The sequence below is a fragment of the Mastigoproctus giganteus genome, chromosome 2 (genome assembly GCF_048544385.1).
Source record: "Mastigoproctus giganteus isolate SK-2022 chromosome 2, ASM4854438v1, whole genome shotgun sequence".
In the NCBI taxonomy this organism is placed as follows: Eukaryota; Metazoa; Arthropoda; class Arachnida; order Uropygi; family Thelyphonidae; genus Mastigoproctus; species Mastigoproctus giganteus.
Window position 1 is genome coordinate 120696335 of NC_143576.1, and position 15466 is coordinate 120711800.

Below are 15466 nucleotides of genomic sequence, written 5' to 3' on the forward strand. Positions count from 1 at the left end.
GAGGAAGCAATATTTGTAATGTGCTTGTACCAAGAGAGATTAGAAGTCAGGGTAATCCCCAAAAGAGATATAACATTTTGCCTAGAAATCGGAGTGTCACCAAAGATAAACATAGGAGCAGAAGAATCCTTTTTGTGGGGTATAAGAGAAGACTGAATTTTAGAAGGATTGAAATCAGCTAAGTTTGCCCCACTGGAGAATTACCTGGAGATCGGCATTTAAGGAATTGGTAGCGGATATTTGAGAAGTTGAAGCTGATTGTTTCTCAAAATGGAAAGTAGAATGCAATGTGCTATCATCGGCAAAACTATGGATAGGATTTCCAGTGAATGGAAGAAGGTCATTAATATACAAGAGGAAAAGAGTGGGGGAAAGAATTGAACCTTGGGGGACACCGGCATTAGTGGAGAAGTTAGAAGACAGAGTGCCATCTACCATTACCCTCAGTGAGCGATCAGAGAGAAAACTCGATAACCAATTACAAAAAACAGTTGGCAAACCATAAGATGGAAGCTTGTTTAGAAGACCTTTAGGCCAAACACGATCGAAAGCTTTTGAGATGTCAATAGCTTTGAGATGTCAACTGCTTGTGTTTCACCAAACTTTTCCATTGAATTTGTCCATAAATGAGTAACATAAGCCAGAATATCACCAGTGGATCAACACTGACAGAATCCATAGTGACGATCATTGATCAGATGGAAAGTTTCTAGATAGTTTAAGAGTTGGCAGTTAATTGATTTCTCCATTACTTTAGAAAGAGTAGAAGTAATTGCAATAGGATGATAATTGGATGGGAGGGATTTGTCACCCTTTTTTAGGAACTGGCTGGATATGAGCAAATTTTCAAGCAGAAGGAAAAACACCTTTGGAATAAGAAAGTGAAAAAAAACGGCAAAGAACAGGAGTAAGTTCAGGAGCACAGGTTTTGGGAACAAGTGGACAAATACCATCAGGACCTGGAGCTATCTTTTCATCAAGATTCGTCAAAATCCTTCTGACATCCTTTTGACGGAAGACCACAGGAGGCACTGAATGGAGCGTAATGGGAATGGTGGAAGGTGTGTTACCAAAATCATTAATACATGAGTTGGAAGAAAATTTATTATTTAATGCATATGCTGCACTTATATTTCTCTATACGGTAGAGGTTATATCACAGTAAAAATAAAGTGCAGTATACTAGTACATTATTTTATACTTCAACATATAAAGTGGAACAAATTTCAATAAGGTTTCATTTTTAAGTCTAATATGGTTTAATAAGGTTGCTGAATTTGAGAATCTATATTGCATTTATTTATTTAAAATTTCTTTTTCTTGGTTGTAATTATTGAGTACTGCAAGAAATATCAGAAAAGAATTTCTTTAATATGGTGGAACAGATGGAAATATAGTGGAGTTAGTGGAACAATGACACAAAACTGAGTCCCTGCCCCTTGTACTTTTAAGGCCTCTCTCTCTCTCTCTCTCTCTCTCTCTCTCTAAAATGATTGTATGTATATTGTTAACTTATTATTTGTAAACTTATAAATCTTATTGCCTTTTATCTCAAAATAGTTCATTCTGCCCTGGTTAACAAGACAAAAAAAAAAAAAAAAAAAAAGCAACTTGGCAGCACTCACTTTACAAAGAATAATTCTACCATATCATACTGTATTATGTAAATACAATATATGTAAAATATGCATAAACACCGAAAGTATTTCATTCTTATTCAATTAACTTTCAAAAGTGAAAGACAATATACAGTTGCCAAGATTGAGCAAAGGTTCATAAGATCAAATGTTTGTTAATCAGATTGCTCTAATTAAATAAAGCCTTTGCTGATCCCCCCCCTCTGTGGTCCTCAAACCACTCTTTAACACAGTTGATATGGTGGATGATTGCACTGTCACCTTTAAAATACCTCTGTCCACAGGATAAACATGGAACATTGCCAGTGTACCTGATCAGCAACAATATCCAGCTATTCTGTGATGTTCACAATGCTCTCCAGTGGATGCTGATGTAATCTCAAGCTGAAACTGATCAGAAATCTAGCCATCACAGCATCAATGTCATAATAATGGAGAAGGCCATTCTGAACTATATCATTATATCACAAATGGAATGAACTTATCTTTCCAAGTTTCTTGCGACGACCAACTAACTGGTTAAAATAAATTTATTAAAATAAATAAATGATATATACATAAGATAAAACAGAGATAAAAGTGTTAAAATACAATAAGATAAAAGTGTTAAAATATAATATAATAAAGCATTAAATACATAGAAGCTTTCGAGACGAAGTGTCTCTTCGTCAATGAATGGTGTACTTCAGTATATATTGATGGTTACAATAGCAAAAGTCAGCTGTGCATGATCATGTATCACAAGTCTGGTGTCGGTAGAACAGAATTACGTACACGTGATGACTGCCGGCACTAATTGCACTGCAATACAGTACATTCTATAATAGGGTGTAAGTGCACTTCCCTCGTGCGATTCATAGTACAGCAGGCCCTCATTATAATGCGGTTCACTTTATGCTGATTTGCTATAACACTGTTCTTATATTATAACCCGTATCTGACTATAATGCTGTCACAAATCACTGTAACGCTCTTTTACAGATTGCATTTTTGGCATATTTAACAAAATCGTTTCGTTTCATGTCAATAGCTTGAAAATGAATAGCAAAACAGCATTAAAACGTTTCCCATGCCAACTTGAGAAAATTTCCAACGCTCGGTGAAATTTTCTCGCATGCTAATTTAATTGCAGTACAGTGACTTGTTACGCAGTTCCGAGATCAACATTTTAAAATATTATAGTATATTGCTTGTAATATTTGCATTATATGCATTTATCCGAAGTCTAGTCATCACTCAGTACAGCACTGGACATCATGCGTAACGGACAGTTTACTCGAACATTGTATCATAATTAATGCAACCAACACAGTTACATTTTTGAAGAATTAATAATGGTGGATAAGAATGAAAAAGCAACATCTGGATGCAGTACGAAGACTACAAATGTAAGAAAAAGACAGAATTTGAAAATTAAATTAGACATTTTGAAGTGAATCGATTCTGGTCAACGACAGGTGGATGTGTGCCATAATTTAGGACTGGCAAGTTTAACTGTAAGAACAATTATAAAAAATATTTTAGCAGCGGGAAACACAGATGTTCCACTGCAAGCAACTAGGGCCAGGCCAGCTAGTAGGATTGAAATGGAGAGACTTAACTAATTTTATTGAAGATAATATCCAATGCAGAATTCAGTTAAGTTAAACATTATAAAAAAAAAAAAAAAAAAAGGAGAGAGAGAGATTAGCCTATATGATGATCTGAAGAAAACTCACCTAAAAAAAAAAAAAAAATGTGGAACCATTTAAAACTAGTAAGGGCTGGTTGAATAGATTTAAAATTCAGGGAGAAGCCACAAGTGCAGATCAAGGAGCCAAAACTTCCAAAAAAGAACTTGTTAAAATTATTAAAGAGGGGTATTATGTGTTATACTTCTCAACAAGTTTTTAACATAGACGAAGGAAAGTTTTTAACATAGATGAAGGACATTTTTGGAAACAAATGCCTAAAAGAAGTTTCATGTTGAAAGAAGAAAAAAACATGCCAGGTTTCAAAGCGGCGAAAGATTGGATGACTTTACTGTTGGCTGGTAATGCTGCGGGGGATTTAAAATTAAAACCCCTTTTAGTTTACCAGGAAGAGGGCCAAAGTACAACCCAAAATCGATACATTTTTCATGATTAAATTTATCAATTAAATTTATGATTTTAATTGGAACTTTAAGTTTAATTTTGATACGTAAGTAGTTACCACATAATTATATAAGTATGTAATGCAGAATATTTTATATGTACAAATATTTGAATATTTTATATGTACAAATATTTGAATATTAAATATTTTGACCGATGTTTGTACACCTTTTCGCTACTGTTTATTATTGATTAGGAAATATGCTGTGGCACTGATTGCAACTCACAAATACATATGTTACCTTATGGGAATGCGGCACTTGCATTGCGCGAATTCACTTAGCGCTCTGTTTTTCCGGAATAAATCATCAGAGTTAAGCCGGGGTCACCTGTACTATTATTGGTAGCTATGTGCAGTGCTTCGAGCCATGAGCCTGGCGGTAATCACGTGAATAGTCAACAATTTTGAAATCCCATCGGGAATCAAGATTATGCTGCTCAACTCAATTATGCTCGGCAATTGCAGAGCGTTCAAAATTAGCAGTTCGCAGAGCCATCTCATGCTCAAAAACCCAGTCTCCCAATCTTCTACCAGACTCGCCTACATAACACCCGCCACAATCCGGACACGTAATGTGGTATACAGAACCACTTCGTAGGAAAGGAGGAACAGGTGTTTTCGCCTTAGAAATAATAGACTGTAATTTCCTCCCCGAAAGTTGCACACATGGTATACGATGGAGACACAAAATCCTAACAAGACATTTCGAGACGAAGATAAACAATTATCTAAGGAACATGATCTCTTGACCCTCAGCATGAAGTTTGCAGTTCTTCTTTGTAAACCTCCCATTACACATTTCGCTATGGGTGTGGAAGCATCTCTTGACAAGCTACCTGAAGAGACTGCTAACTTAATTTTCTTTAAAACAGCTTCTATTTTGCAACACATCCAGCCTATCACTAATAATCTCAGACAATGTCAGCGGGAAGCTCTTTCTTCTTTGTGCAAAGACGGCACTATTGTAAGCTTGCCTGCAGATAAGGCGGCACACTGTTGCCCTGGACAAGTCGGAGTATATTCGTAAAGCTCTCGCTCTATTACACGAATGGGAGGTTTATGAAACTGTGCAAGACTCCACTGTGGAAGTGTTGGGGAAGTTGGAATCTAAAATTAATAAACTTGTGAATTCTTGGTTTTTAGCTAATAAGATTACCAAGAATGTCCACGGGAAGCTTCATGTGACAGGTTGTCGACTCCAGCAGTTTTATGGACTTCGATAGATCCATAAACCTGATATTCCTTTAGGGCCGATTGTTTCTTGTTGTCATATATCTACATATGAACTTTCTAAACATGTTGCCAAGTTATTAGCAACCCTTGTTGAGAAAACTGTTTACATTGTTTCCAGTAGTACCCATTTTCTGCATATTATTAAAGATTTTACTATTTCTGAGAGCGAAGATATGGTCTCCTTTGATGTGGTTTCTCTGTTCACTTTTGTTACTGTACAACAGGCTATTGCCTGTGCAAGACATCTTTTGAGCAGGGATACCACATTGAGAGACAGAACCTCGCTCTCTACAGATGATATCTGTACCGCTCTCAATCTGTGTTTAACGGGGGACGTGATCATGTTCAATGACTCTGTTTCACCAAATACAGGGCACAGCTATGGGTGTCCCCGTTAGTCCTATCGTGGCCAATATCGCCATGGAGGAACTTGAGAGTCAGATTTTCTTGAACTTACCTATTCCTATCAATCTCTGGTGTCATTATGTTAACATTATCTTTGCAATTGTCCCCCCCCCCGGATCAGAATCTCGACTGCTGCAATATCTCAATTCCGTCTCCTGTCATTCAGTTTACGATTGAACTAGAGGTTGATAATGATAATACTCTTTCTTTTTTGGATGTATTAGTCCAATAAGTGGATTCGCGTTTAGTAACTTCCGTTTTTAGGAAGCCAATGTGCGCAGGCCAATTTACCAATTATGGGTCTGTGCATGCCCCTGGTCATTTGCGTAGCACTGCTCACATTTTATTCTCCCGAGCTTGGACACACTCCAGTTTGAGTGGTGACAGGCAATTGGAGATTTATAAAATTAGGGCAGAGCTTTCAAATTGCGGCTATCCACCTTATGTTCTAGACAGATGTGAGCTTCAGGCTCATGAATTTATTACGCAATCTAACCCTCCCCGTGTCAATGAATTTATCTCTACCGCCCACATCCCCTATTATCCGGGCGTATCGGAAGGTCTTATTAGGATTTTTTGTCTCCATAGTATATGATGTGTGCAACTTCTGGGGAGGAAATTACAGTTTATTATTTCTAAAGTGAAAACACCTGTTCCTCCTTTCCTACGGAGTGGTTCCGTATACTGCATTACGTGTCCACATTAAGGGGGTGTTATGTAGGTGAGTCTGGTAGAAGATTGAAAGACCGGGTTTCTGAGCATGAGGTGGCTCTGCGGACCACTAATTTTGAATGCCCCGCAGTCGCCGAGCATTATTGGGTTGAGCAGCACAATCTTGATCCCCGACGGCATATTGAAATAGACTATTCACGTGATTACCGCCAGCGCTCATGGCTTGAAGCACTGCACATAGCTACCAATAATAGTACTATGAATCGTACAAGGGGAGTGCACTTGTACCCTATTATAGAATGTACTGTACTTCAGTGCGATGAGCGCTGGCGGTCATCACGTGTACGTAATTCTGTTCTACCGACACCAGACTCGTGATACATGATCATGCTCAGCTAACTTTTGCTATTGTAACCACTAATATATACTGAAGTACACCATTCACTGACTAGCTGATGAAGAGGCACTTCGTCTTGAAAGCTTCTATGTATTTTAACGCTTTTATTATATTATAATTTAACACTTTTATCTTATTGTATTTTAATGCTTATCTTATTTTAACGCTTTTTATCTTATTTTATCTCTGTTTTATCTTATGTATATATATATCATTTATTTATTTTAATAAATTTATTTTAACTAGTTAGTCGGTCGTCGCAAGAAACTTTGATGATATGCAACCCGACACGCAAGGCCTATTTTCTAATTATCTTACATTGACATATCATCAAAGAGCAGCTTCAGTACAGGAAGATCTCCACTCAGTGGATTAAAACAGCCATAATGTATAGTAATTCTTCCCACTTTATAAGCCTGTTAATCTCCAGTTTAAAACTATTGTAAATTATTTATTTACAAGGGGCATCATTATATGTACTGAACTCTCTATCAAGCAGTGTATTTAGTTTTGTTGTCTATTATTCAGCCTTACCTTCCTTGTAAACTTTCAGGAATGGCAGCAGCCATTAAATCAACTTAGGCCATATGTAACATAGAGTAGTCATTCAAATCATTCATTATTTTTGACATCAAGCAGAGATTGATGCTGCATTACCACAGGTGATAAGACTTGGGGGTGTATTATGCAATTTCAGAAATGAAAGGTGCACTGATGCCTTGTAAACAGCACCTGCTACACCAAACACTCCAGACTGTAGGAATGCATCTAATGAAGACAACAAGTATTGCTATCTTGGAGTACTTATTGTTTCTCTGTATTGCATCCTGCCACATGATAATGTGACCCTCATACATTTCAAGGTTTTGGACCCTGCACCCTCTGAAACAAAAGTTCAGAGATTGAAACAAAAGTTCAGTGGTTGGTGTTTATTGCAAAAAAGTACAGAAAAAGGCCTCTTCATGGCTATTTGAACTTAGTGAACATTTCTAAGAATCTGGAATCAAAAATTTGGTGCAATGCAAAACAAATGTTTAAGTTAAGGTAGTAAATATTTTAAAATAAATAGAGTGGTGTGTTGCAACTTTGTACATCATGAATTTTGTCAAACTTGTACATCTAACTTGTTCTTTTTTTTTTTTTTTTTTTTTTTTAATTATTAAGCTTGTGCCACTGATAAATTCCCGTCACTGTTTTCAATAACTTTACCTCAATGTCACTTTCGATGACAACTAAAAATTGCATTTTGCCATTTGCGCAAATTAATTTTTATGGAATATGGGATTTATGCTTTTAACAATATTCACAAATAATGACAGAAAAAAAAAGAAAAGAAAAAAAAATAGTACATTTGTATTATCTGATTATACAGTTCCCTCAATAAATATATGATTTTACTTCATATTTATTAATTTCAATACCTATCTTGCATGAAATATACTGGTGTGGTGTTACAAACAATATATTAGAGTTAAATACAAGCAATATGAACAAAATAGTTAACTTTACCTGGGTGCTGTCCGATCTTCATCCACCCATTCTCGGCACTGACCATACATAAAAGAAGTAGTATAGGTAGCAAAGAGAAAGCATGTCTGAGTAGCTTCACACCAGGCACAGCGACCAGGATCCCCCAGACATGATGTGCAATTAAAACGTCTAAGAAAAAAATACAGAGCAAAGCACATTTGATTAATATAAGCAAGGCTATAATATGAAATAATAATATTTATTAAAAGGGATTGAGAAAATACAGTCACTCCCGGACTTACATAAGGGTTGCGTTCCGTGAAACTCTATGTAAGTCTGAATTTCCCTAAATGCTTATGCAGCACTGACAAATTTAATTGAAGCAAAAAAAGAAATGTTCAACGAACATCTAAATAGAATTATTTATTCAATTTTTTTTATCTCATGTGCAGGAAAAATTACAAAGGTGCACAAAATTACAAAAAGAGAGGGGAGACTGGCTGATAAGCATGCCACTGTGGAAGAAGATTTAGAAGGGGCTTTTCCAACACATCACAAAATTTCTCTGCAGCTGAAGAATCGGCACTGGTGACTTCACCGCATACTTTAATGTTTTGGAAACCAGCACTATGCTTGAACCTATTAAACTACCCTTTGCTTGCCACGAACTTGGCTTGGTGTACACCATACTTATCCTTAATATCTTCATAAATACTTCTTGCTTTTGCTATTTATTTGTTATTTCGTTATTTGGTTTTTTTTTTAGGAGCATTAGCAACTAAGGCCATATTGCTCCGTGAATATGCGGTGGTCATTCCCTGACCTTTCCGCATCCTCCATATTTGGTGGTGACGGGCTCGAACCCCGGTCTAATCAAGAAGCGTGTGCTACGCACTGCTGCTCCTTCCCACCTGGCTACGGAGGCACCTTCTTGCTTTTGCTTGAATGCCCATTAGACTCAGAGGCACTTGCTTTTGAATTTGATTTTCCATCCATGTTATTAATACCTTTTCCATCTTTGATATAGCATTTGAACACTGTTGATCTTAAATGCGTTGATCCTTAAACATGTTCTTTTATATGTGCACTGTCCTTTAAAATAACATTCACTGTTGAAGCAGCGAAACCTAATTCCCTTGTAACAAAAGACAAATCTGGTCTTGCTTTATACTTCTTAATCATCTTCATTTCTAAATCAATTTTTTTCGTTTCCTAGCACTTCCACCACTTGCACTTTCCATTGGTCGCCTTCCCTTCACCATTGTAATAAGTAAATAGGAATGAAGAGAAGATTCTGAAAATTTATGCATTTTATATGATTGAAGATTTCAGTGAAGGGGAACTCATTTCACCATAATACCATAACATAAAAACCCACACAATTCCAGTTATCGGTATTATCACAAATGCAATAAAATTGAGTTTACTACCCATTTATAATAGATTGCTAATAGAAAAGCCCAATAAACCGGAAAGTGCAAATTGTTTTTATTGTTTTATGGTAGTGACCTCCGGAAATGCATTTTAGAAAAATATCACAAAGGTATTCAAAATTGATTCTTATAACGGAATATATGATAACGATGGAAGTGTAGTGCAATTTCCATTATAAAAATGACCTTTTAGAGAGATAAATAACTTAGTTATATAGCGAAAATTTCAACTTCCAAGGTCTTGGAACAAATTACCAAAAAAAAACAATGTGTTATTGGGTTCACATTATGATATTTTCACGATACCTCCATTTATTCCTACGGGATGCAAAATACATTTCCACAATTTTTTTTAAGTTTGCACTGGCCGGCAAAAACTTATGTAAAGTCGAATTTCCATAAGCTGGGGAATGGCTGATCACAAAAATATCACTTGTCATATAGGGTGATTTTTAAATCAGTACATTCTTTGGGAGGAGAGGGAGTCATCAGAGGGAAACTGAGTTGAAAATGTTCTGTCATTTTTTGGTATCCAAGCATTGGAAACCAAAAAATATTTCTGCAGTATGGTTACCCAAAATCTAATATCTTTATAGGAGGAATATTGTAGTAGGATGTAAAAAATGGTGTTCTTATTATAGTAAACCCTCAATTTTTTGGACTACTAGGGGAAAGGAAGATCTGTTATTGTCTAATATCCATTCAACTGAAGTTTTTTTCCAAGATATTTTCACACCACATAATTGAAAATTTAAACAGTTACTCTGTATGTATTTGTTTAAGAAACACTGAAAAGTTAAACAATAAAAAAAAAACACGCTTTTACTTACCATGACTTTACTGGTTGGTACATTGTTATAAGATAATTTAATGTGACCATATAGTGGTGCCTTGAAGTTGGAGCTAAGAAACTGAAATTGAGATTGTGGTGACTCTTCAGAATCAAATTCTTTAAAAGCTCCTTAGACTTACCTTATTTTTTTATAACATTTGACACAGTTTGTTTTTTCATTCCATATTCACAGATATGGGAAAAAGATACCAGAGTCTAATTTCTCTAGCAGCTTTAATTTTGGCACAGCACTCAGGTGCACACACTTTCTTTTTTTTACCAGTTTTCTTAGAGGGCCATGATTACACTTAACAATATAATAACAAGTGCATCTATTAAGAGATAGAGATGCTTGATGGCAGCTACCAAGATTCATGAGTTTCCAAGTTTCTCAACAGCACACTCAGAATATACTCTGGTGTAGGTCAAATTTTTTTCATCCAATAAATCCCCCCCCTTCACAAATTCACAGAGATCCCAAAGATGTAGGTATGGCTACAGTGAGTCCTCTTTGTCCAATCCACCTTTGTGGAAAGTGCTGATTAAGCTGTTTGTATTATCAAAGTTGCTGGGGTTGAAACTAATTATGCATGAATCATAGGCATTTACTGCCAATGTGCCATATTACAGTAATTTTGAAAATGCTGTTAAATAAACTTTGGAAAACCAAGGCACAAATAATAAATACTCTACCATTTATCATTGATATAGCCAAAGCCAGAGGAGTTTACATATTTGTTGTAACTGCATACACACTGAATTAATTATTATTTAAAGGCAGCCAGATTTTGATATTGCACATAAAAGACTGCTGTACAACTTGAAGCATTAAGGGCAAGTTCAATGGGCCCAACACTGAACCCAGGGTTCAGTGTTGGGCCTATTGTTGTTTTCAGTATTTATCAATGATATTGATGAAGGCACATCAGGCTTAATGTCCAAGTTTGTAGATAATACAGAGGTTGGCAGGGTGGTTAATGGGTAATGATGGTATGCAATAGGTACTAGAAAAGTTAGGCAGATGGGCTGAAAAATGGCAACTGAAGTTTAACATTGACAAATGGAAAGTACTGCATACTGGTAGTAGTAACCTCAGAGTAACATGCCAACTATGTTGTATAGGGTAGTGGAAAATTAAAAAAAAATTTTTTTTTTTTTTTTTTTTTTTGTAGTTGTTGGCGCATAGGCTTCTGTGGCCATAATGCACCTCCCAAGGTTTTTGCAGTACTTTGATACAAGCCCAAGGCAGGAATCGAACCCGCGACCTTTGGCAGGCACTTTATCCACCCGGCTAGCCCAGTCGGCAGAAAATGAAAAGGACCTGGGGATAATTGTGCAGTCAGATATGAAGTTCTCTGAGCAGTGCAGACAGGCTGTCAGGACAGTTCATGGAGTTTTGTTTTGTCAATGATATACAGGAATTTTGCTAGAAGGGATAAGAAGATGATTATCCCAATGTATAAGGCAATGGTCAGGCCACATGTTGAGTACTGCATACTGGTCTGGAGGCCTAATTTTAGGAAGGATGTTAGAGCTGCTGGAATGAGTATAGAAATGGGTAATAAGATTAGTGATGGGTACAAAGGAGTGTTGTTACCAAGAAAGGCTTCAGTTCTGCAAATTGCAGTATCTGGAGACTAGGCACCTCGTAGGTGCCTACTCTTTAGATGTTTCAAAATTGAGGGTTATAAGATTTCATTCAAATGTAAACCCTTAGAGGCCAACAAAGTGAGCCATCCTTGTATTTATTTTAGCTGACTAGAAACAGGATACTTACCAGCTATTTAGGCCCAACTTTGAAAGGGTAGTGGAAAATACCACTACTGACTTCATAAGTCAGGCTTAACTTTCACCTCAAGGATCATGCTTCATCCAAGAACTGCTTTACACTATTGAGGGTAGTGGAGTTCATTTATTGACTGAACGATTTTACACTAGTACCTAACTAGCAAGATCTTCATAAACTAAATATATACATAATGGTTACTATTATGGGAAAGAGGAAGGAATTAATATCAGAGACAAAGAAAACTTAAAATCACAGGAATGTGGGTTTTAAAAAAAAGAGGATAAAGTGTTAGCATGGAAAGACAAAAGAAGTGTAGTTATACTTTCCATTTCCTGTGTGCGTGTGTGTGTGTGTGTGTGTGTGTGTGTGTGTGTGTGTGTGTGTGTGTGTGTGTGTGTGTGTGTGTTTAATGGCACACAAGCTGCTGTGGCTATAGTGTGCCTATTCATAGGAATGTTATAAATAATAATTAATATGAAGTCAGCTCAATTTCATTTCAGCTCAGAAACTATTTATATTCGATCATAAATTCCAATTTCTTTCAAAAAATAGTAAAGTTCTCTAATATTTGCCTTCTCTCCAATAATATGATTTAATGTCATCAATTCTCATAGATTAGCCAGAGAAAGAAATACTGAAGTTCGATGTTGTTGATAATGTGCACAGTCAATCAAAATATGTTTGACTGTTAGATGTTCCGAGAGTGTGAACACTAAAGGGGATCATCGCCTGTCGATAGATGGAGGTGAGTCAGATGAGTATGTCCTATTCTAATCCGTGCAAGTACCACTTCTTCTCGCTGAACTGTCTGAATGCTTGAGTGCCAAAATTTTGGATCTTGTTTCAATTGGAAGAGTTTATTATTTGTTTGTTTATGCCATAGCTCTGCCCACTGTGCATAGTATGCTGCTTGAATTATGATATTATAATTAGAAGCTGGAATGAAAACAGAGATTAAGTCTAAGTTGATGGATTTTTAGCAGAAATATCAGCCAGTTCATTCCCTTTAATGCCTGAATGTGCTGAAATCCAGAAAAACTTCACCAGTTGTTGGTGGTCTTCAATTTTCAGCAGCAAACTCCTGATCTTATTTATAACAGGGTGACCCTTATGAAAGGGATTCTGCTTTGCTCTAATTGAGCTGAGAGAGTCGGTGTAAACTAAATATTTTGCAGATGGGTGAAGAGTCAAGTTTTCTAGAGCTAATTGAATTGTATATAGTTCTGCTGAAAAGCTGCTGTACTCAGGTGGAAGAGAAGCTGATATGATAGCAGAGGGAAACACTGCTGCTGCTGCTCCAACAGTTGAGTGAGATTTGGAACCATTCGTATATATCGGTAGGACGTCAGCATAGTTTTGAATATGGCTAGCATGGAGTTGCACATTTAGAGTCGGTAGACTGTTCTTTCCCCATTGAAGACAATATGTATCAACATTTCAGTGGAGGAAAGGTGTCCATGGTGGAGGAGAGTAATTTTTACCTGTTGCCTATTGTGGAGAGGAACATTCCAATTCTGTGTTATTTCAAGGAGCCATAGGCCTGCTGGTCGTATTTTACTTGGTTTATTTCTATAGAGATTGTGAAATGGTGAATTACAGAGGTATGGCTGAATAGGATGCAGAGAGCAACTTTGTATTTTGGCTGCATATTTAAGTAATAACATTCTTCTGCGGAGGTACAGGGGGGCTCATGTGCTTCAATGTATAGACTATAGGCTGGAGATGTCCTATAAGTGCCAAGAGCAATCCGGAGTGCATTGTGTTGTATAGGATTCAGCCAACGCAATACATTCCTTCGGGCAGAATCATAAACTGGAGCACCATAATCCAAACGGGATCTAATCAGTGCTCTATATAAGAGCAGCAAAGTTGTATGATCTGCTCCCCAAGACAGGGCAGATAAAGCTCTTAGCATGTTCAACTTTTTCAGACAGGTAGTGTGTATTAATTTAATGTGCTCAAAGAAGTTTAACTTGCTGTCAAGGATCAATCCCAGGAATCTGATATTATTGGCAATCGGAATGGTGCAATTTGATATCCAAAGTTCGGGGTTTGTATGCAATTTGCATTGATTGCAGAAGTGGATTGCAACAGTTTTCTGATGGGAAAGACGATATCCATTGAGCTCAGCCCACTTTTACACTTCATTGAGGGTCATCTGCAGTTGCCGTTCGATAGATCTCACATTCGAAGAATGGCAAGAAATAGAGAGATCGTCAGAGTAAAGATATGCCTCCACAGTATTTGGGAGTTCTTCTGTAATGGAATCAATTCTAAGGGCAAATAGGGTTGCACTCAGTACTGACCTGTGTGGTACTCCTTCTTCCTGTGAGAAGATAGTAGAGAAGGAGTTTTGATATCGATCCTGGAAAGTGCGGCTTTGGAGGAAGCTCTCAATAAATATGGGTAGGTTGCCACGTAGACCAAGAGTATGACGGTCACTGAGAATGCTATACCGCCAGGTGGTATCAGATGCCTTCTCTATATCTATGGAGACCATAACAAGATGTTCATTTTTTACAAAGGCATTGCGAATTTCAGATTCAGCCTTGATCATCAGATCTAAGGATAACTTGTTTTGGCGAAATCCATGTTGACAATTACTCAGCAAATGTTGAGTTTCGATGATCCAAATGAGTCGATTGTGGATCATTTTATCGAGAATTTTACCAAAGCAACTTGACAGAGATTGGCCTGTAATTATAAGGAGTGGAGGGATCTTTTCCAGGCTTCAAAAAGGCTAAAACTGTAGCATGGTGCCAGGAGGTTGGAAAAATATTTTCCAGGAAGATCTGGTTAAAAAAGACTAGCAGCAGTTGTAAGTTTTTGTTATCGAGATGCTGCAGCATGACATCTGGCCCAGTGGCACTATTCGTGCTGTTTTAATGGCCTGTAAAAGTTCATAATATTGAAGAGACTGATTATATGGAAGTGATTGTGAGGTTCGAAAGTTGATGGATCTCTGTTCGGTGGTGGTCTTAATTTTCTGGAATTCCGGAGTGTAGTTTGAAGCAGCTGAGACTTGGGCAAAGGTTTGGGCCAAGGAATTTGCAATATCTAGAGGAGAAGAGAATTCTTGCCCATTGCAAGAAAGAATTGGGGAAGGGATGGTTGGAAACTTACCAGAAAGCTGCCTAATTTTCTTACATATTAATCGAGAGTGGTTGTTTCTATTGATAGTAAATGTGAACCAAGTCCATGAATCTTTCTTTGCTTTCCTTTGAATGAAACGCGCTTTTGCCCTTAGCTTCTTGTAGTTAATTAGATTGGGATCAACGGAATAAATTAGTTGGAGATCAACGGAATAAATTAAATGCTTTGTTTTTTTCCTTCTTCGCTTTTGTGCACTCGTCATTCCACCAGTAGTTGAAGTACTGTCTGGTCGAGGGATTTGATAATGGAATTGAGTATTTAGCTGCAACTAAAAGACAGGATGTGATATAATCAGTGACTTTATCTATG

General features: G+C 36.9%; 1 protein-coding gene across 1 annotated transcript in view; it reads right to left on the reverse strand.

The window, feature by feature from the left end:
* The window catches only part of Megf8 (multiple EGF like domains 8), a 619502-nt gene that overhangs the window by 419020 nt on the left and 185016 nt on the right, over window positions 1-15466 (reverse strand). Inside the window, exon 12 of the mRNA XM_090390015.1 lies at window positions 7990-8139. Within this exon, the coding sequence (XP_090246141.1) occupies window positions 7990-8139 (150 nt within the window). The remainder of the gene's footprint in view (window positions 1-7989; window positions 8140-15466) is intronic.